Below are 22,492 nucleotides of genomic sequence, written 5' to 3'. Positions count from 1 at the left end.
GCTCTTATAGTCTGATATAGGATGTATTCATCTATGGAGGATGATTTAGAGAATTTAATTGGAAGTTGATGATAGAAGGATTTATGTTATTTAGTGTCAGGTACAGCTCAGAGACATTTACTGCCCGTGCTGCTGTATCTTATCCCAACATGCAACTTGGCATCTTAGATTTCCCTCCCATGATTCATTTTGTCAGGGTCATGTGATCCCATGCAGCAACAGTTACCTTGTCAAGCTGATCTCTGGACCTCTCAGCATATTTCCACTCAGCACACCAGAGACCTCTCTGATGTGCTGAAATGAGGCCACCAAGCTACAAACGTGGGATTATCAGATTTGTAATATTTAACATATTTACTTTTGTAAACAACAAACAGAAAAGACAGTATTTATTTGACGGATAGGCATCGTCTTTTGACAAAATAGTTAATGTTTCTCATTGAAGTATGTTTGCTATATTCTAATAGACAACTTAAAATGTTACGAAAGCTTCATAATAATTTGTGTTTCAACTTTACTGTATCTATAAGCAAATAAAAAATTATGGATGAACTTAGAATCACGTTTTTACATTCAGAAAATGTCAGCGTTTAACAGAAGTTCACTCTATAATACATATTTTCTTTAAGGGGACTTTAATATGCAATGGGCCCTTCACAAGACTTAATGGGTCCTCTAAAGATAACTCCATTTGAATTGTGTTTAAATAATAGCCTTGATTAGTGCAGCAAACTGTATCTGTGTTGAGCGATGCATGTGAAGAGTAGGTGTACCGAGGGTTAAACATAAGTGGAGAGGTGAGAGAACTTGCAGTCAGATCAAATAGCAGTTGCTATTCCAGAAGCCGTGTCCATGTAGGGAAGCTTCTATAAACTGCTTTAGTGCAGGATCCCTGGGAGGCTGCAGGAAGTGCTGAGGAGTGTGCGTGCGTGTGTGAGGGTGTGCATACGTGTGACATATACTTCTGTATTTTACAAGCATGAAAGTCTTTCCGTTAAGTTTGCTGCTTCCTGAGGATTTACGCACAGTTAAAAGACAGAAAAGTGTTGTAATGCCGAGTCGTGATACAGGCGCAGTGTCAGAGTCCTCCGGGTGAATGTAAACATGATGATTGATGGGCTGGGAGAGCAGCCATCTTGATCTGATCAGAGCAATCCTGAGGGTCTGTAAATAGAATAAAAGGTTGGATTAGTAAAAGAAAATTGCATGGTTGACAGGGGGGGTTTCTTCCATTAGTTTGTGCAGGAAAACGCGACCTGTGCTGTCAGCAGATGAATCATTTGTCAGTGTATTATGTACAGAGCTCTCGGTTTTAGTTATTATTATTTTCAGGCTCAGCGCCAGAAAATGGAAACTTGTTTATGAGGAAGCCACAAGCTGCCAAGTGTATGACCTCAGTAACAAATGACACACAGAGGATACATGGCCGAACATCTCCAAAATGTCACCTCAGGTCTTAAGGATGTCCACCGGTCAGTTTCTTTAGTAACGAGACAAACCGGAACCCGTCTTTATGCAGAATAAAAATCGGCTAAGCTCATAATGTTGGGGCTGAGTGCTGGCTGCATGCGGGGGGTATTTATAGGCAGCTGGTAGCAGAAGTTACAGTCGTCAGTGGGACGTCTGCTGAGATGATGGGTCTCTTATAATAGGACTGAGGTCATGAAGATATCATCATGTCCTTTATAATGGCTGAGAAAGTTGCAGTTAATACTTATGTTAGCAAAACGCCATAAGCTTTGACTATATCGAACTTTGAGATGGTTAATCGGAGCATTTAAATATACAATAGCCCTCAATTTGGTGCAGCCATTGAATGTAAAAAGCTGTTAGTAAAGTTGTTACATGTAGAGCGAAAGATGTTTATTAGCTGTTGCATCCTTCGTTGTTAACAGCGTTGTGCTAGCAGCTAAACAAGGACTTCCTGATTGACTGACAGCAGTTTCACAATGTAGACATAACCAAATTAAATCCGTACTGTAAGAGAGCTTTAAATAATTGTCTGTGGTTCTCTAATGGAGGCAGAATTTGAATGGCAAGGTGACTTTGCTCTTTTGGCGAAATGAATGCTGGGAAATGTAGCTGGGTCGCATGTCCCTACAGACAGTTTGACACGTACTGTAGGCCGTGATGATCAAGGCTCCTGTTGAGATGGAATTAGCTGACTGGAGATCTGCCTGCACAGTTTTGCCTCTTATTTCAGAGAAAGAACTTGCCTTCTGAAATTAGACACAACCTCCCTCCTCCCCTCACCAAACACGTCCTCCATCTCAGGCCAGCCGCTCCGTCATAAATCCTCAGCAACCACTTACACCAATTTATGTCTCTCATGTCAGTCTCCCCTCGTCCAGAGCTCATTAAATGACAAAAGACTCCGCATGCTGCTGCCATCAGCCCTGAACCTGTACTCTCACCTTTATTCTCCACCATCGATCACGCACTCAGTCACTTCACATGTTCACTCGTGTAACAAGAAAAAGGGTGATGGCAGTATTAGGGTGAACAATGAAAGATAAGGCAGCCCTGTGTGTGGGAGTGTGTGTGTGTGTGTGGGAGTTTGTGCAGTGAAAGCAGAACATTGGGGTTATTATATTCAACCTCACTGACAATTGAAGTCACAGTGGTATGAAGAGTTACTTGTGACCTTGTTGGCTACCTCACCATGCCATCATACATAACAGTATATCAAAAATAATATGTTATTGGGTTTTTACTTCTAAAAAACGATTTTTTTATTTCATCAAGATTTTCTTTTTTATCCCTGCTAGCAGTGGCTTTAGTGATGGTCTTTAAACGTTTGGAGGAAGGTGCCCAGAGGATTAATCTTGATACCTTTGCTGATCCCCTGACTTTGACATTATAGTTCTGAGTGATTTGCCTCAGCAATTATTGGATGGACTGTCATATGTCGACATTTCATTATGTTTGGTACTGTTGACCTTTCAAACTAACGATTTTCCCGTCAGCCTCAGCACTTCTGGTGCAAATGTTAGCATGTAAGCTAAGCTGTTGAACCAAGTTAATATCAAAACTGCTCAACATTAGCACGTTAGCATAGTCATTGTGAACATGTCAGCATGCATCCTTGACCTCTTGATGTTTCCTATCAAGGTCATGGCAAAGGAGGAAACACAGGACAGAATATGCTTTGACTTGTCAACCATGGCCGTTATCTTCTTAGCCATTACTTCATGATCCACCAGTAAGCATACATAACTTAAATCAAGCATTACCCCTTCCTCATCTCGCAACACAGCCAGACAATTACAGGTAATCCTCCCCAAATAAGGCTACATGAAAATGGACATCCAATTAAGGAAAGAACTGGCCACTTCATTCAATATGGCACCAAACATTTGGTAGTGGTTTCTCTCTCAATAATTGCCATAGTATTGACTTAATGCCATCGTTAAAATAAACTCTCACCATGTTCCTTATTTTTTTTTATTGCTGTCAGCATTTCTGGCACTTGTGTTGAACACACACACACACACACACACACACACACACACACACACACACACACACACACACACACACACACACACACACACACTCTGAGACAGTGCTGGAGGGGCACATTGTTACGTTGTTGACCTGGCTGGCATCATTAATGAGATAGCACAGCAACCTGGAAGCATGTGGAACACAATGTGAGGCAGCATAATGGAGCGGAGCGGGACACAATGTTTCCTGCGCTGAGTCGAAGCAATTAATATGACGCAGGCAGATGGTTGTGTCAAAACAAGTGACTGACTGAAGCAGGTTAGCCATCCATTCTTGAGAAAGTGTTCAGCCGCGGACAGAAAATAAACGAGTACCTGGGTTGTAGATAACGCAGTGCAGGGTTGTCGGTACCTGTGTGTCCATGTGGTCGTTTGATTTATGCCATAACCTTATTTCTTAGAGCACATTGACACCCCCGTATCTCTGTAGTTGTATTTTAGCACAGGGATATCTGATGTGTAAACACAGCATGGCATTGTGGATATACAGTCTTTGTAGGAGCTTAATATTACATTCTGTTTGAACAAATCCCTTCCTTAAATCTTTAAAAACATTAGCATTGTTCTGGCTGTGTTCACGGCTGGAGGGCTGCCTCTCATCACCTGCTCCACCTGCTCCCTCACCAGCTGTAATCCCTCGTGCCCACAGTGCATCCCACTGGCATCTGGCACAGTGTTGATGCACATGCTTCCACTAGAAGGGGTGTCCTAGGCCTTTTATCCTCTAAACAAGAACATCAATCCACGGGTTTGGACTCGGGCCTCGCTCTGCAGGCCGGTGCTGGCCCTGTTGTCAGCAGGGTCTCTGGGATATTAGCCCGTTAATCCTCCATAGAGAAGAGGGGGAAAGCATGGGTGATACATTGGTGTTGGGGATTTATTCACTTACTTAAAGTGGACCTATCATGCTATATTTGAATAATATAGTGTAGGACCATACCTATATAAGGCATATTTATACTTTTTTTTTTTCAAAATACCAAACAGATCCTGCATTTTAGCCATGCCTCATTTTGCTTAATTTGCACTTTTTTAGTTCTGTTTTTGCAAGGGCTGATTCAGTGAGAACAGCACCATCTACAGGCCTGGCATATGTACTACAGCGTCTCCAGCGCTTTCGAACGGCAATGGCCGTGGCTGTCTCCTCCTGATTGGTGGAGTTGGCCCAATAGCCGTAGCGCCACCGTCCTGACGTCAGGACAGTGTTCAAATCTGGATCAGTTTTTATCAGATCCGTTGCAGCCCCTTTTTTAGAGATTTGGGTATGGAGGAAAATAGAGAGGGTTGTGTTTTCTGACACTTGGTGAGTTCCCTGGAACACCGGGGACACATATTCATGTATAAAAGACGTACAAAAGTGCATTTTGCATGATAGGTCCCCTTTAACTTAATCTTAGTCTTAGTGTAATTTTCAGAAAGATTGTGATGAGAGAAAGCTGCTTTCTAATTAATCTGAATTGACCTATTGATATTCAGGACCTACTACTAACCTCATTTCAATAAATGACCTTTAATACCATGAACCAAATTGAAATAACTATTCAACTCAGTCAGCAAACCAGAAGACCTACATGAGGTATCTTTTTCAGTGCAGAGTTTTTAGGAATACGTTTGGTACCACAGTCTTCATTTCAAAGTTTCATCTGCCAACACATTTGTACAAAAACAACTGTCAATCACATCTGTAGGTTACATTATAATCCAATGCATAATCCTCTTTGTGAAACCTTTTGAGTTTTGAATTCATGCCAGTTGTAGCTGTAATACTTCAAAGCAAGTAGTATCTACTCATCCCCTATTCAACACTTTGTGTATATCCATGTGATGCGAGTACGCCGACCAAAAACAGATTTTCATTTCTTTAGATGTATCTTTTTCAACGTGTTTTTAGGAGTACGTAGAGTTCAAACGATCCAGTATTATCCAACACAGTTACAATTCAATTCAGTCTATCTTTCCTATCTTTGCAAACATCTCACACTGGATTGAGTTTTGGAAACAGCTGACCTAAGTTGACTCAGAACTCTATAAAGCAAACCACAATGTATTTATGTCAACAATCTTAAGATATCACTTTTCACAAATGTGGGTTTCTAAGTATCAAGTAGCGATTTGTATGACAACAGATGTAGTCGTTGTTCCATTTGAAAACAATGAATAGTAATGAAAGTATCTGCAGCAACAGATGTGACTTCAACAAATCTATTTCGAGAGTATAAGAGGAAGTTGTGGTTCCTTAAAATATGCCTTAAAGTTGTTTCGATGTTATGGGGGGAATAGGCGAGTCCCTTTATGTTGGCCTATTCTGTGTTTGGGTAGAGCGGGGCCATTGTTTCCTTGTGTCATTGTCCCGAGTTGTTTCTGTTGCAGGTTCAGGGCTCCAGGTCTGTTTCTGAGGGGTGAGGGTATTTAAAGGCCACAAGGGGAAGAAGAGAGGGAGAGGGAGAGAGAGGGAGAGAGAGGGAGAGAGAGGGGTGAGAGAGAGGGTGGGAGATGGGGGCTCCTAATATCGCCTACACCTGTTTCGTGCTGTAACTCCTCTCCTCTGACGCATGAAAGTGATGTCAACATAAAGTAAATCAGAAAACAAACATGATATGTGACTAGTAAAGAAATAAAGAATTAAAAGCTATTATATTATATTATAAAACAATATTTGTTTGAATTAAAAGACATTTAATATTTGATATCTTTAGTAGAATTGAAATCAGTATACCGTATCTGTACAGAAACTCCCACACTCTAGTACCGGTTTTTAAAAAGGCCTATTTGTGTTTTTATGTCTGTTTTTTCTCATCACCACCTTGTGATGTGCATACATTATCGACCAGTTTAAGTGCAACAGGATACATTTCAAACTGTTTTAACCATTTATATTTCATGACTTAAAGGTGGGGTAGGTAATTTCGGAGAAACCTGCTCGAGTGTGCTAGAATTTGAAAATACACAACCGGAGAAAATCTGCCACTTCCTTACAGAGCCCCTCCTCCAACACACACGAACGCGCACATGACCAATGAGGGCACGAGATAAGTTTGTGCACAGATGGAAGGCTGACAGGCAGGTAGGCCATCCAGTTATTTTAGCCGGGCCGGCTAAAATGATTGGCCGTGCTTTTTACAGTTCTACGGCTTCCACAGATGATATTTTTTTATGGATTTGTTGTCAAAGCACTTAAGATATTCATTGCTATCGGGATGTTAAGAGCATTCCATGGAATATAACAAAAAGTGTATCTCGAGCCGGTTTCTCAAACTTACCTACCCCACCTTTAATACATGGAGATCAGTTGGTAGGGGCTGTAATCGACCAATACTGGAGATATCGTGCACAGAAAACGTAACGCTGTTTTTTTTAATCGACACTTGCTCTGAGAAGTGTTTGAAGGCAGTGTTGTTGTCCACTTAGAGTCGATATAGCTTGAATCTGTCAGCTGTTATGGTTGAGGGCTTACAGTCAGTGTTACCAGTTTTGATATGCAACTCTAAAACATTGAAAAATGTCAGGCGCTCTTTGGTATATTTTTCTATTGTGAGCAGATATTGTATTTTATGTTTGAACGTTGTTGCCATCCTCTTTTTGCCTCAGATGGATGTTATGTATTTTAATATGATTGAGTTTGAGCACAGTGGAAGAGTAGAGCAGTGGGGCAGCCCTGACAGATCAGCTGATGTTGCTCTTTTCCTCCATTTAGCTTTGCTCAGCTCATAATGTCATAGGCCCCGGCTCCACGGGAACGCATACGGCAAAACGCATAGGAGTAACGCAAACGCCAAAAACCTTCCGCCCACACGCAATATACACCGGATTGTGTCAAGCTACACGAGACAGCTCCGTTTACATCCAACCGCTGGAAAAGCTGCAGTACATATGCCGAGCCTGTACGTGGCGCTGTAACTTCCTCCACAAAAGCAGCAACTTCCTCCACAAAAGCAGCGAAGAAGAATGGTTGTCATGGCTGCACTTCTGTTTATTCTCCTTGGTGGGGGCCGACGGAACTTCGCCGGTCAACGTGTGTTAAAGTTTAAATCTTCCGGACAAAATTATAAAAGTGCCGGTCAAAGGTCTTCATTGTTATTTATTGAGCTTTAAAACAAATGAATAACGACGATATAATGATATATAATAATAAAATACACGGAGGCTGTCTCTTTTTCCTCTCTTCTGACAGCGTCAGTGTCTGTCTCATGCAGCAGCTGATCCTGTAATGAGTGACCCGACAGTAAAAATAAACATATTTATAACTAGTTTAGGTAGTTTGAGAGGTAATTAAAATAGCTAAGGGTGATGATCTGACTTGAAGTGTGTGTTTTGCTCCCGCTGCATCACAGCGGGAGGAGCTGCGTGTCTCCGTCCTGTCAGATTAGACTTCACTCGCGTTTATGTCCATATGAGATAAAGATAAATAATCTGAATTCAGTGTGCAGTGTACTTTTGCGGGGGTGAGCAGCAGAGGTGGGGAGAGGCGGGGCTATTGTGTCGTCATTATCAGAAACGGATGACCATATAGGCTACCACACGGCCCCGTTGGACCCCCCAGAGCGTTCCGTTCCCAGATCTATCCACCTTTGGACCCGTTGTCGTTTGCAGGGTCCGTTTCTACCGTTCCGTTACGGCGTCGTCGAGCTTAAAGGGCTATACGCAAGAGAAATATGCGGATTCAACCCGTTTTCGTTCCCGTGGAGCCTAGGCCATAGTGAGACTTTGAAGCCAATGACTAAGATAATATGGAAGTCAGCCAACGATGTGAATGACCATAAGAGAGTGAGTATTTGTGGCTAGATACACGCTAAAAGACCCCAAAACATTAAAGAACAGTAACAAACATATAACAGTGCAGTCTTATTTTCAAAGACATTAACAAATGACATGTAATGTAAGAAATGTAGACGCTTTTATCCAAAGCGACTTACATTCAGTACTGTGGACAATCCCCACAGGAACAATTTGGGGTGAAGTGTCTTGCCCAGGGACACAACGACATGCTGACTGCAGTGGGACTCGAACTTGCTACCCCCTGATTCGCAGTCCAGCACTCTATCCTCTGAGCCACAGCCGCCCAGAGACCTGATGAAATGAACCTTTTATTGCTTTAAAAATCCAATAAGTGAGATGCGCAGCGATAACAGGGAGCCCTTTGTGTTGAGTGTCTGTGTTTTAATAACTACTGACCTGTGCTTTGTTGACTTTGGGAGCTGCCGTTTGTTCTCATTGTGGGGGAAGGGCGCACATTACCCTCTCTGTGCACCACTATTATTACAATGTGGGTTTAAAGCTAAGACTAAGGTTGATTAGATTGGGGAGATTTGTGTTTATATAATGTGTAGGTTTATAGTTTCATATCTATACTCTCTGCTGTATTTGTGATAACGACCTACCGAATTAAAGAATATATAGCTTTGTTTTTATTACTATCTCTACTTTAAAATGTAAAGCTACACTCGAGTCATATTGCGTGTGTTCTCATGCATCACGAACACAGTGACCTTTGTAAACAGACGCGCACGGTGTTTTAACGTGCTGCTATTATTGTGGACGCTGTGTGTGTGTGATTTGTTTATGTGGCATCTGTGTGTGTGACTTCTGAACAGGTGTGTGACAAAGGTAGTGGACAGGTGTGAACCGTGTCACCCTTGCAGGCGGACTATTTTTACACCAGCAGTGAGACATACATTCCTGTGTTAAATTGATATAAGGCACATCTACTGTACGCATACCAGCTGTATGTTAGCTTTTATGATTTATAGTGACACCTATAAAACGTCTCTGATTTTCTTCTCAAGTGCTGAAAATTGCATTTTTAAACCAAAATAAGAACAGTAGAAACAGAATACTTCAAAAGGAGGGGGTTATTGGCTTGATGTTCAAAGCCTCAATACAAGTCTCCTGGGCTCACCAGATGATTCACTTAACTCTGATGATATTTGCCTCATAAAACAAATGACAATAGATTTTTTTTAAAGTGCATTTGTGCCCGGTGTGCTTCAGAATAAGCCCATTTCAAAGCGTTATTGTTTTCTGATTGTTCTCAGCTTCCTAGGCCATATTTTTTTCATATACTTCACTGCAGTAGTAGGTTAAAAAATGTATCAAATTCTTGCAGCCCAAAGCTCTCCAAAGATGGATGCATGTAGGCAGTGTTCCCTGCTCAGTATGCATGTTCTCCCTCCAGACGAACACTGCACCGGCATATTTCTCTAATGAGACCGCCCGGCCCTGAATTGAAGGTGCTAATTAGGGAGATCGGCTACTGAAGACATGTGTAATTACATCTGCACACTCCTCTATGGCTAAAGACTGGACACCAGTGAGGGGACATTGCAGAGAGGTTAGGTGTCAATTAGCCGTGTCCTGCAGGTTTATTAAATTATCTGCCTTATTAGCAGAAAGTGTGTGTGTGTGTGTGTGTGTGTGTGTGTGTGTGTGTGTGTGTGTGTGTGTGTGTGTGTGTGTGTGTGTGTGTGTGTGTGTGTGTGTGTGTGTGTGTGTGTGTGTGTGTGTGTGTGTGTGTGTGTGTGTGTGTGTGTGTGTGTGTGTGTGTGTGTGTGTGTGTGTGTGTGTGTGTGGTGTGTGTGTGTGTGTGTGTGTGTGTGTGTGTGTGTGGTGTGTGTGTGTGTGTGTGTGTGTGTGTGTGTGTGTGTGTGTGTGTGTGTGTGTGTGTGTGTGTGTGTGTGTGTGTGTGTGTGTGTGTGTGTGTGTGTGTGTGTGGCCATTTTGTGTCTTTTAGTTATGTTTTATGACTTCATCTTAATGTGGTAGCAACTCCAGCTAAAATGAAGAGAAGAAAAAGTACCTGAACCTTGATTTATGCAGAAGAAACAATGGCATGACCAAAGGCTCTAGCTTGGAGTAGCGTAGCTTCATGTTAACAATTTTGCAAACAATTTAAGACTACAATAACTGTATTTACATCACATTAATCTTCTATTTATATTCATTTCAATATAAGAAATGGGCTCAAAAGTCTCTTAAATAAGATCAGAAGGCAACACTTGGTGCAGAAACCACAACCTCCCACCTTTTGATGTTATTGAAGTTTCTACTTGAACTAAACTACATCAGGGCTTTGGGAGGTGATACATTATGAAGTGCAGGTATTGAACGTGTCTCTTTTTGAAAACGTATGTTGCTCATGGCTTCCCCTCTGAGGCCGGCAGCTGTAACTCCAGGCAGCGCCGTGGTTACATCAGCCCTGCTAGCTGACATTACTAAGATCTGTCTGTGTGTGTGGGGGGGGGGGAGGTCTGTGTATGTCAGCTGTATTGAGGGTCAGCAGCCCTGATTCCCCTTGGGTGGGTGTGGGGGGGGGGGCGTAGTTATGACAGGCATTCAGTTGGTCCACCGTGACCTCATTTTACAAGAAGGACCTGTAAAAAAAAAAAAAGGCCGATCTGAGCCGGGCCAGACCAACAGGTGTGGGGTGTGGGGGGGGGGGGGGGGGGATTGATGCCAGGATGGGGGGTGACTTCATGCCGGTGGACTCTGCAGACCACAGGCATTCAAACGAAACCCACAGGATGAGGTAATAGAGAATGACACACAGAAATAACTGCTCCAGAAATCCTGGCTACGGCAGATAATTGTTTTTCTTTATCCCGCGGTGCTGCGTTAAACATAATGAATTATGTTTTGTAGCTCCAGCTTTATTCGGTTAAGTGATTCCTTGATTTCGTTCTAACAGCCCCTCCTTTGAAGTCGGCGAGGTTTCTCCCCGCTCATCTTACACACCCTTTCTCTGGTTATTATTTTATACGTCGTGGTATTCGTCAATCCTTTCTCCCCCTCTCTCCGTCTTGGACTCTTACAGTTCACCTCAGGAATCCTGCCTTCTCAGCTGTCCGCTGGTGTCCCATAGCAAACCGATTTAGCCTCGACCCCCCCCCCTTCTCTTTTCAGTCCCCCTCCCCTCTTCAGTCCCCCTCCCCTCTACCTAATATTAACGCCCACCCACCCCCCTGCTCCTTGGGCTCCCTACCTCCTTCCTACACCTTCCCCTCCGCCGTGGCCTGTGCGAGCTGGATTAGGAGCCGGTCTAAATTTGGACATGCATGGCAAAGGAGACGAGCACCTGCTGGGACCCCGGCTTCTCCACTGCAGACCCTTACATCAAATTACACCGGGGCCGGGGCATTCCTGTCACTCCTCACCGCTCCACTTCACTGCCTCGCTCTTTCTCTCTCTGCCACTGTCTTTCTTCGGCTTTTTTAATTCTGAAATTCACTTTGAATGGAATTAAGTTTTGCAGACGGGAATATTTGTGTTTGCTGTCCGAAGGTTGTTAAAGTTTGTGTAAGAAATACATTTAAAAAACATGCCATGATTCATCGGCTATTCAGATCCCACTGGAGCAACACTACCTATACTACAATCTAAAAAGACTTTACACACGTGTCGTGAGCTAAATGTACTTAAGCATATACATTCGGATTCTTATGGTATGATTTATTGTATTAGTATGTTCAAATCTGAAGACTGGTTAAAGAGTTCATTTTCATAAGCCTATAAAAAAGCAGTTTAATTTATAAAAGGACATACAGGTAGTAGAATAAAATCTACAATATTCAAAGGCAATGAGGTGGAGGAGACAAGCGAAGGAGAGCGTAAGAAAGGAATGACGCACTAATGCAAATAATGACCTTTTATGGAAATGAAGTACTTACCTTACCTGGTCACGATAACCTAATCAGAGCACTGTTAGTTTTTTTTGCAAATGTAGATACTTAACAGTACTACTTGTAGTTGCTTACCATCAATTTCTTTATATGAAACTATTTAATTCTGTATTCAGACATATTCAAGTTTCTCAAATCGTCTATTATCTAGAAAACGTCCAAGTAGTACTGCTTTTCTTCCAACTAGCAGTCCGAACTCAAGTCCTTTTTACTTTTGTTAATTTTCTTTGAATCAGCTGATTATTTCAGCTCTAGAGTGCTCATCGAGATGTGTAGTGTCTCCTTCAAACACACACTTTCTTTCTCTGCTTTCTCTCTTCTCACATTCAGTCACTAGTGGGGTTTCTCTCTGTCAGAAGAAACCCCTTCCTCTCTTCCCGTCACCATCTCTCTTCTGCCTGTCTCTGGTGCTTCTCTGTCCACCTTGTTCTTCCACGGTCACACTCGAGTGCAGGCGATGGACACACAAACACACACAGATCTAAACACACACCCACACACTGTACAAGGTCGTATACATTTTGTTTGAAATGTGCTCCGCTGTAATGGAAAATGTATGCTCTTACCTACGGAGCACAGAGCGTGTACAGTTGCTAATTTATACATCTGTCTCTTTCTCCTCACTCCGCCCACACCATCATCTGTAGTTAGTTATTCAGCTCATGTACTTATTCTGCGCCCACACATCCTCCGAACCCTGGCGAAGTTTCGTCTCTCCAGTGGCAGCTCTTACACACACTCACTCTGCTGAATGTGAACACACACATCCCATACTCACATTTCAAGCTAAACACCATGAAAGCCTCTCAAAATGCCATTCAGAGATTGATTGAATGGCCTGATGGAACCAATTGAATTGTCCCTGACGTGCACGGCCGACCATTAGGCAATTTTCCAGACAGACCAAAAGCAAGCACTCGGCGGCTAAGAGCCATTTACATCACTGTCTGCTTTCTGCCCATTACACACAGCAGCACCTAATGAACGTTTGCTTTCTAAAACCAGAGATCTGGCTTTTGAGAGACGCAGCGGCTACTCTAGCTAACTCTAACTGCTCGGCACGACACATCAGGCTGAGCGACAAACTCCAGGACCTTCAGGCTGTACTCTTAGCGACAGAAATACATATGGAGAAATGGCTGGAAGCATCACTGCGATGCTTTTTCAGTTTGAAGTCTACTCTACTATAACGTGGCACTTCAGCTGACTTCAACATAGCTCAGCATGTTCTGATGTTTGAAATGAATGGTGTCAAAAAAAAAACACAATAAGATCTCATCGAGCTGTCATCCTACGCCTGTGGCAAAGACACGAGCGCAGACAAGACATGATTTTCTAAAAAAGACAATAAACAAACTCAAAGCATTAAACAGAAGTCAGTTTTGCGTGTTCAGGATCGTTGAGTCAGCATGTCGATCTGACGTAAGTGTCTCAGCGTTCGCTCTGTGTCGGCAGCGATGATAAGGTCACAGATCGAGGAGGACAGTTGATGCCTGGCGAAGCATTTTTGACCCGCTCTGAAAAGGGGAAACATCACGCTGTGTGTGTGTGTGTGTACATTGTGTAGCAGCTATTGTTCTGGCTGAGTGTGTGAATGTATTTGTCGTGCGGTCAGAGGTGACACTGTCTCTCTCTCTCTCTCTCTCTCTCTCTCTCTCTCTCTCTCTCTCTCTCTCTCTCCCTCAGACCTTCACAGCTTGGTGTAACTCCCACTTGAGGAAAGCCGGGACAGCGATCGAGAACATTGAAGAGGATTTTAAAAATGGCCTCAAACTCATGCTGCTGCTGGAGGTCATATCAGGTGGATCTCATCAACCCACGCACACATTTATCGGCTACATACTGAGTCACCGTGGATGACTTCCTGGTTGGAAACTTTTTCTAATCCGGTTTTATCGTTACACAAGGCACACTTAGATTATCTGACACTTTCGTTGTAGATGTGATACAGATCATTATCTCTCATTGTCTGTGCCTTTTCCCCTAGTTCTATCCATCAGTTTAGCATTTTCTAAACTGTAGTAACATCTTTACTCATTAGCATAGTTTCTAGAGATACAGGAACAGGGTGACACCTGTCAAACCTACTTATTTGGAAGTGAAAATGAAATGAAATGTACCACACAGACTGACTATTGTATCACCCATATGAATGATAGCCAAGCTTGTTGTATACAAATCTGTTTTTCTTGGAGCTTTACATACACAAATATACTCACCAAATTCACCAAACTACAAACCCTTCTGAATATGATATCATTAGGGTTTTAACTAATGATTATTGCCGTTATTAATTCATCTGCCAGTTATTTTCTACTGTCTAAATGTCAGCCAAGTTGTATAAAAACACATCCATCAGTTAAAAGCAGCCCATCCTCACATTGAAGAAGCAGGAGCCAGGTCAAGTGTTCATCCCATAATAGTGTTGCCTATGCTAAATGATTTGTTTTCTCTACTCTTAGGTGAGAGGCTGCCCAAACCCGACAAAGGCAAGATGCGTTTCCACAAGATCGCCAACGTGAACAAAGCTCTGGACTTCATCTGCAGCAAGGGCGTGAAGCTGGTGTCCATCGGTGCCGAGGGTGAGAGTCCTGCTCTTCTCCCGCTGCTACCTATTCTCATCGCTTTTAATTCATATTCCAAGGTCACAGCGTATTTGCATTTCTTGGACCTATTTTTGAGCTCCAGATGGTCACAGCGTCGGGAGGGTTCAGATAAGAGGAGGCAGGGAGCCGCAATACACAAGAGCTTTCATGTATTCTTTCATTTACTCTAAGAGACAACTCGTTTATTAATATATCAAATCACTTCTGCCCTTCTTGACTAATGTTGTTCGATACATCATTCAAATGATTAAAAACACTCCGTGGTATACATGTTATTACTTCAAAGATGAATATGGTTACAGGGAAATAAACGAAAGAGAGCAGAGAGGGTACTGTTGCATGTCAGGTCATTCAAATAAACAACGGTAACTGAAATGGAGTGTTTCTTCAGCACTGAAAAGGTTCGACTTTGACGTTTCAAATGAATATTTAACGCTCAGATTTAGTCTGTTAAATCTCACTGAAAACGTTCCCCCCCGATGAGTTTAGTCAGTCGAACGTCAAACTCAGAAAACATTCACACCGCAGCACTTCAAAGGCACTTAGAGAGTTTTCATGTGACTTCATTTGACTTCCAGTTTCTTCTTCTCTCTAATTGCAGTCAAGAGTATGTCTTTGAGCCCTGAGGCCGCGTGAAGTTCAGTTAGTCTCCTCTGCAGCAGCCTCAGACTTGTTTCAGTAGCCGACTCACATCGTCTAACCTTCACAACCCAGAGGCCTGCCTTGCGCTCTTGTATCATGTGTCCTTATTGCCCCTAATGGATTATCTGCTTGTGTTTTTTCAGAAATTACTGACGGCAATGGGAAGATGACTCTTGGTATGATCTGGACCATCATCCTGCGTTTTGCCATCCAGGACATCTCTGTGGAAGGTGTGTGTAAGATGCTTATAACCCTAACCCTAAGAAACATGTGTTAACAATTGAGCTCAAGAAGTGCTGGTAGATTAGTTTTGTTTTTGTTTTGACAAACCCTGGCTAGCTCTGTTTCCATTCTTTATGCTAAGCTATGCTAATCGGCTGCTCTTGTTTCATGTGTTACCATCAAAGTCAAAAAGTCAACTTTAATGTCGATCTTCCAGTTTGTGTGTACAGACAGAGAGATCGAAATACTGTTTCCCACAATCCCGAATATAAAAACAATGTATATAGAATATAAAAATATGTGTGCAAATATGCATGTATATACACAGTCAAAGACACATTTTTACATGTGCACACATTAAGACCTAAATAAAAACACAACAATCAATATATACAAAATAACACAAAATAACAGTCACTTCAATATTTTGAGAATGTACATTAGTGCAGATTGTCCATTGAATATGCAAAGAGAAATGAGAGTGGTTTCATATTCTCATAAAACTCCTAGCAACAATTGGGGTGTCTTTTAACAAAATGTCAGACTGTTCCTTTGAACTGTTATGGGACACTTTTAACTACTACATCAGGCCCTTTCCACAAACACTACTGAAGCTGACTGACGATAATCTCCATGTCGGTCACATGAGCACAACATACAGATCCGTCTTTGTTCTGTCAATCACTATGTCGCACTAATGAAGTGAAGAAAAAACAAGTTAGCATTTGATCTCGTTACACTGAATTCTCCTTTTGTCTCACACTAGAGTTTCACACATCAGTCACATGGTCACTAAGCTCTGCATCCTCTCATGTGTTACAGATGTATATTAACCCTCGTGTGATTTGTGGCAGTAAATCCGATCCATCTAACGCACTCCTCTGAACTACATGTGCTCCTCCTAACCAACCTTCATGTTGGCAGGCCGCTCGGCTCACTATAAATGTATAAAGACTGCGACCTTGTTCGCTCTGCCCTGACCCTCAGTCCATCTTCTTTAACTCTCCCTTCATTGCCCCTGCTTCTTAATATCTTCTGCTGTCAAATATAGACTTTGCTATGACCCTCCTTCTAACCTCTTCTCTCCACTGGAGCAGTAAACACAATCTGCTGTAGCTTGACTCTAAAAGCCAAGTTTGTAAACAGACAAAATGACCCCCTTTTTTTTTTTAACCAGATCTTGATCATTTATGAAGATTTCTTACATCCCCGTTCCACATAAATCACCTCTTTCAAAATGCCTTCTATTGCCTCCTTTCTTTTTGATAATAATGTGTTTTCCATCTGTGCCACAATGCTCACCATCTCCCCCCCTTTTGCATTTCCCAGAGACCTCTGCTAAGGAGGGTCTGCTGCTGTGGTGCCAGAGGAAGACCGCCCCCTACAGGAACGTCAACGTGCAGAACTTCCACATCAGGTGGGTCTACAACGCCCAACTGTGGCGTCAGCAGGGAACTGCATCCATCTTTATAGTTTTCCTTTGATGTTCCACCTTTCACCAACTCTGTGTTCTCCTGAAAATCCAGATTCTTACCTTTTTGATATGCCTCCTGTTCCTGCTTTGTCACCTACCTTTGTCCTTCTCTATCCTTCTTTGTCTCATGAATCCTCTCTGAAACTGTCTTTCCCCACTTCTTATTCTTCCTCCTCCTCCTCCTCTTCCTCCTCTTCTCGCGGCTCAGTTGGAAGGACGGCCTGGCTCTGTGCGCCCTCATCCACAGACATAGACCTGACCTCATTGACTACTCCAAACTGAGAAAGGTGCCCTGTCCTTCCTTCCCTTTTTATCCACTTTTCCACGGATTCATTTGCTTTTATTTTCTCTCTTCGTACTGAATTTAAGATGTCTGACACTCCCGTCTATTTCCATCTGTTCAAAGAGAAAAGTGTCTTTGCATTTCCAGTGACATCCTGTGAGAATGTTCTGCACTATGACCTGAGTGTCTGCAAGATATGCCAACTAGTATTTCATGACCCAAGCATAGTGTTGCCACGTCAAGTGTGATAGCAAACATTTTCTAATTCACATTCATATCTAATCCACTGGCTCGTATTTGCAGTCACATACAAGTACATTTGTTTAGTATACGATTTAAAAAGTAAACGTCAATACCCGTAAGATTATAGTTCTCATGTGCTGAAAATGTGAACATTTCAATTTGACCAGTTTTGATTTGTTATATTTTCTATAGTCACATAGGAAAGAGCAGACACCCTCCATCCAAAATAGTTTTTCAAGGAGGAAATGAAAATGAGATTCACACACTGAAAGACCACTTATAATATCTGTTTTTTTTAACATTGTTAAATAGATTGTATACAAGTCTAATTTCAGTCCTCAGCGTGGACCCTAGTGTTATCCATCTTGTGTTATTGGCAGTGAAGAGCTACCTGTCTGACAGTGCTTGTGTCTCCCTGCAGGACGACCCCATCGGTAACCTGAACACCGCCTTCGAGGTGGCTGAGAAGTTCCTGGACATCCCCAAGATGCTGGACGCTGAAGGTGAGAGAACCAAATCCTGAAATCATCACAGAGACAAACCTCTCTGTGTGTGTGTGTGTGTGTGTGTGTGTGTGTGTGTGTGTGTGTGTGTGACGGATAACCTCCTCTGCAGTAAAGTACAGTATGTGTTTCCACATGGTACGAAGGACGAGAGGTCCTTCACGATGAAGTTCAATCATTAGCATAAAACAATGCATGAGTCACTTTAAGAGCATCCTTTGAAGTGGGGAGCGTTCTCACCTCAGGTTAAATGGCTAAGATGACTCATACATATAAACAGTCAATCATAATGTTCTGTACTTAAAGATAATGCATGTTTAAATAAAGAAAATCACCTTCTTTATATATTATTTTAATATTATCTTTGCTAATTTCCCTCCTCAGATATTGTGAACACACCCAAACCCGATGAGAAGGCCATCATGACCTACGTGTCCTGCTTCTACCACGCCTTCGCCGGCGCTGAGCAGGTCAGATCTTATTTAATATTCATGTTGTTGTAAAATATTTTGTAATAGAACACTCTTGGAACTTGTTGATTTCTTTATAAAAGCAGAACATGATGCACAAAACCCTGTCAAGATGATATTTCAGCAGTTCTGGTGGACACAGTCTTCTAGAGAAATACTAATCCATGTTGCTATGATGAGTTGTAAATGTATGTTAATGGATGATTACTCGCTCCCTCAGGCTGAGACAGCTGCCAACCGTATCTGCAAGGTTCTGGCCGTGAACCAGGAGAATGAGAAGCTGATGGAGGAGTATGAGAAGCTGGCCAGTGAGGTGAGACCCCGCTGCAGCAAAAAGAAAAATGCACCAATGTGTGCTCATGATCATCAATAACCTGTTAGAATCAATTTAACATCATTTGCTCTCAATGATTATTCTGCAGAAAGACAAGGCAAGTATATTAGTAGAGAAACGTTCAACACCAAATTCATATAAGTGGAAAATACCAAAGCTTGTGACTGGGGTCAGAAAACTCTTACGGTGTTTAAAAGTCTAACTTGTACAGGTTATTTTCTTTATTGATTATTCTATCGAGATTTCTTTTGGTATATTGACTTTCAATGAATGAAATGTAAAGATGAATAACAGGTAACCCTTAGAAGCTTTCACAGCCAGGGTTTGGTCTTTAAAGTGTTAAATGTATAATGATGTGATAATTAAATAGGCCTTTAAAACATGAGCTTAACATTCTGAAGTAGTTTCAACAAGTAGGTATATGATTTTATGAAAATATAACCGTAAGACTTTCATAACATATTGTGTTTGTGAATGTCCTTGATATTTAAAAAAGACTTCACTTTTACCACAACTCAGCCTTGAGTGTGCTCGTACATATAAAAAGAAACCACCTGAAAGATATAGTAACTTAAGTATTTCACCTTGTTTAAATAAAAAAAACCTCCAGGATATAAAACGTAACAATAGAGACATTAATAATGGTCACGTTCCCCCCCCCCCCCCCCCCCCAGCTGCTGGAGTGGATCCGCCGCACCATCCCCTGGCTGGAGAACCGCACGGCGGAGCAGACGATGCGCGCCATGCAGCAGAAGCTGGAGGATTTCCGTGACTACCGTCGCATCCACAAGCCGCCCCGCGTGCAGGAGAAGTGCCAGCTGGAGATCAACTTCAACACCCTGCAGACCAAGCTGAGGCTGAGCAACAGGCCCGCCTTCATGCCCTCCGAGGGCAAGATGGTGTCGGTGAGCACGGAGGATTTCTAACTTAGTGTGTTGGATCATTGGAGATCAACAGGCTTTGAATCTGTTGAAGGGTTACTACTTCCTGTGTTGCTTTACATCCCCTAAAGCCTGTCAAATCTTTCAAGATTTAACTCGTATAAGAATGTTCTCTACACTTCAGATACAAACTACTCACTCAAACTAAAATAAGAAGGATGGAAAATGCCACGAGAAAGAAAGGGAATACTGAAAAGTACAGAACATGCTGAGCTATGTTGAAGTCAGCCAAGAGAAGCTTCACTTCATTTCCTAATAATACCACACTCACACTTCTCATTTCAAATTCTCCCAAATCTACATAGATATTAAAGTGGTCTCAAGGCGTACGCTTCATTATTACATTGTGAACACTTCATTCCCTCCAATAAGTGTCAGCAGAACCTTTGTAAGTCCCTGCTCTCAGTATGCAGCGATGATAGAGCCTCTCTCTCCTGCAGGATATTGCCAACGCCTGGAAGGGGCTGGAGGGGGTGGAGAAGGGCTACGAGGAGTGGCTGCTGACGGAGATCCGCCGCCTGGAGAGACTCGACCACCTGGCTGAGAAGTTCAAGCAGAAGTGCTCCATGCACGAGTCCTGGACCGGAGGTAGGGCCACAGGAAGCTAGACGGAGTTACAGGGGGCCGAGATCACGCTCATGTGTTTTTAATAGATCATTACACTTCCTGGCTACTATGCTGGTCTGCGGTGAACAAATTGTGAAAGTCATTGTATAGTTTATTGAAAGATGTCATAGTATGTTACAAATATTGTGAACAGACACAATTCATCCTGTGGAAAAAGATAAGAAGCTCATCGTATAGTGTCAAAAGAAGTTCCAGGAAAACATGAAGAAAAGAAAAAAACACCTTATATCGAAATATTCGAAAAAAAGTTAAGTAATGAAAATATCTGAAATATGACATAGTATTTTATGTTAAAAATATCATGAAAGATTAAATAGTATGGTATGTTGAAAATATAAATAACCTACATTTTTACTTTTGTCAAAATGATCCGAAAGTCATAGTACAATGTGTCTTTATAAAGTTGTAAAAGCCATACTATAGCAAGTTATTTTGCCAACCAAAAACTAAATATTATATATACAAAAGTGTTACCATGGTTTGCCATAAAAATGTAACAAAACATCTGTATCCATTTGTCATTATTCATGAGGATAATAAACCAAACGTGTGTGTTCCAGGTAAGGAGGAGCTGCTCTCCCAGAAGGACTACGAGTCGGCCTCCCTGATGGAGATCAGAGCTCTGATGAGGAAGCACGAGGCGTTCGAGAGCGACCTCGCCGCCCACCAGGACCGCGTGGAGCAGATCGCTGCCATCGCCCAGGAGCTCAAGTAAGAGGCCGGGAGAGAGAGAGAGAGACAGAGAGAGAGACAGAGAGAGAGACAGAGGAGAGACAGAGACGAGAGAGAGAGACAGAGAGAGAGAGAGAGAGAGACGAGACAGAGAGAGAGACAGAGAGAGGACAGAGAGAGAGACAGACAGAGAGACAGAGAGAGAGACAGAGAGACAGAGAGAGAGAGACAGAGAGAGAGACAGAGAGAGAGAGAGAGAGACAGAGAGAGAGAGAGAGTCACACAGGGAACTCTAGTTGTCGATTGGCCAGCTCGTAGTCCTGTTGTGAACCCAGAAATGTTGAGTACCCAAAGTCTAATGTAACTGCCGGATGCTAACTTGCATATGTTGGGCAATTTGCACATTTAGCATACGTTTCGTTAATCAGCATTCTAGCCTATGCAGATAATAGTTCAAACATGGCTTGGGACAGTTTTGGACTGATCCAAAATCAGCCAGAAATGGATTCAGTATCCTCAATTACCACTAACACCACTTCAATGTCCGAACAATGCTCAAAATATGCAAGTTAGCATCCAGCAGTTTCTATGTGCTGGGGACCCGTCCTAAACATTTCTAACATAACACGTTGTGCTACTCAACATGTCCGGGTTCACAGTGCTACACTCGGAGGGAGATGTGTGCAGGAAAGTGTAGGAGGACAGGAGCAGGAAGCGGCTGAAGAGTTTCAGGACTTTTAATTGTGGCGTTGGGAGAGATATGTGAGAGCGGGCGAGGTGACCACAAAAGTAGAAAAGAGTGGAAAGCATATTAATGAGGGATAAAAAGATGAAAGGGGGGATTCATGAAAGAGCCGAAACCTCTGATCTCACTTTATCCAGATTCCTCCCCACTCCTCTGGGCTTCTTCCTCACAGACCGATAGGATCTCTTTGATGTGACACAGTGTTCGGCAACATAATGCTGAATATGTATGCGTGCCACACATCATTACTTCTGAAGAAGATATCATGTTACTCAAAAGTAGTTGTCCCCTGTATCGAAAGTGATCATGGCGTCCTCGTGGTCAGGTCATTGATAGTACAGGAAGATGAAGCTGGAAGCCTTTCCCGTGTTTGAAGGATTCTCCGTTCCTATCAGACCCTGGCGCTCCCACACATTTAATAATACATACAATCAACAGGAAGTGGTGTCATTACAGGACAGCTGATATCTTTCTGTTTTTACTTTGCTTTGAAGACGAATCAGTGGAGTGTGACATATTTTAACAAAGGGAGTACAAGTCGTCCAAATGTAG

At 42.5% G+C, this 22,492-nt stretch overlaps 1 protein-coding gene and 1 non-coding gene across 2 annotated transcripts in view; both read left to right on the top strand.

The window, feature by feature from the left end:
* The window catches only part of actn3b (actinin alpha 3b), a 32,242-nt gene that overhangs the window by 5,263 nt on the left and 4,487 nt on the right, over positions 1-22,492 (top strand). Inside the window, exons 2-12 of the mRNA XM_034150166.1 lie at positions 13,865-13,979; positions 14,641-14,760; positions 15,570-15,656; positions 16,978-17,065; positions 17,331-17,409; positions 18,070-18,151; positions 18,536-18,621; positions 18,842-18,934; positions 19,630-19,860; positions 20,337-20,484; positions 21,084-21,234. Coding sequence (XP_034006057.1) covers positions 13,865-13,979; positions 14,641-14,760; positions 15,570-15,656; positions 16,978-17,065; positions 17,331-17,409; positions 18,070-18,151; positions 18,536-18,621; positions 18,842-18,934; positions 19,630-19,860; positions 20,337-20,484; positions 21,084-21,234 — 1,280 coding nt within the window. The remainder of the gene's footprint in view (positions 1-13,864; positions 13,980-14,640; positions 14,761-15,569; positions 15,657-16,977; positions 17,066-17,330; positions 17,410-18,069; positions 18,152-18,535; positions 18,622-18,841; positions 18,935-19,629; positions 19,861-20,336; positions 20,485-21,083; positions 21,235-22,492) is intronic.
* LOC117498175 lies at positions 22,228-22,354 on the top strand. Its single transcript, XR_004557553.1, has one exon. It is a non-coding gene; the product is annotated as a small nucleolar RNA SNORA71 (small nucleolar RNA).

Source organism: Trematomus bernacchii, unplaced genomic scaffold, assembly GCF_902827165.1.
Source record: "Trematomus bernacchii unplaced genomic scaffold, fTreBer1.1, whole genome shotgun sequence".
NCBI lineage: Eukaryota > Metazoa > Chordata > Actinopteri > Perciformes > Nototheniidae > Trematomus > Trematomus bernacchii.
Note: the sequence above shows the minus strand (reverse complement) of the source record. Positions and strands in the feature narration are given on the sequence as shown.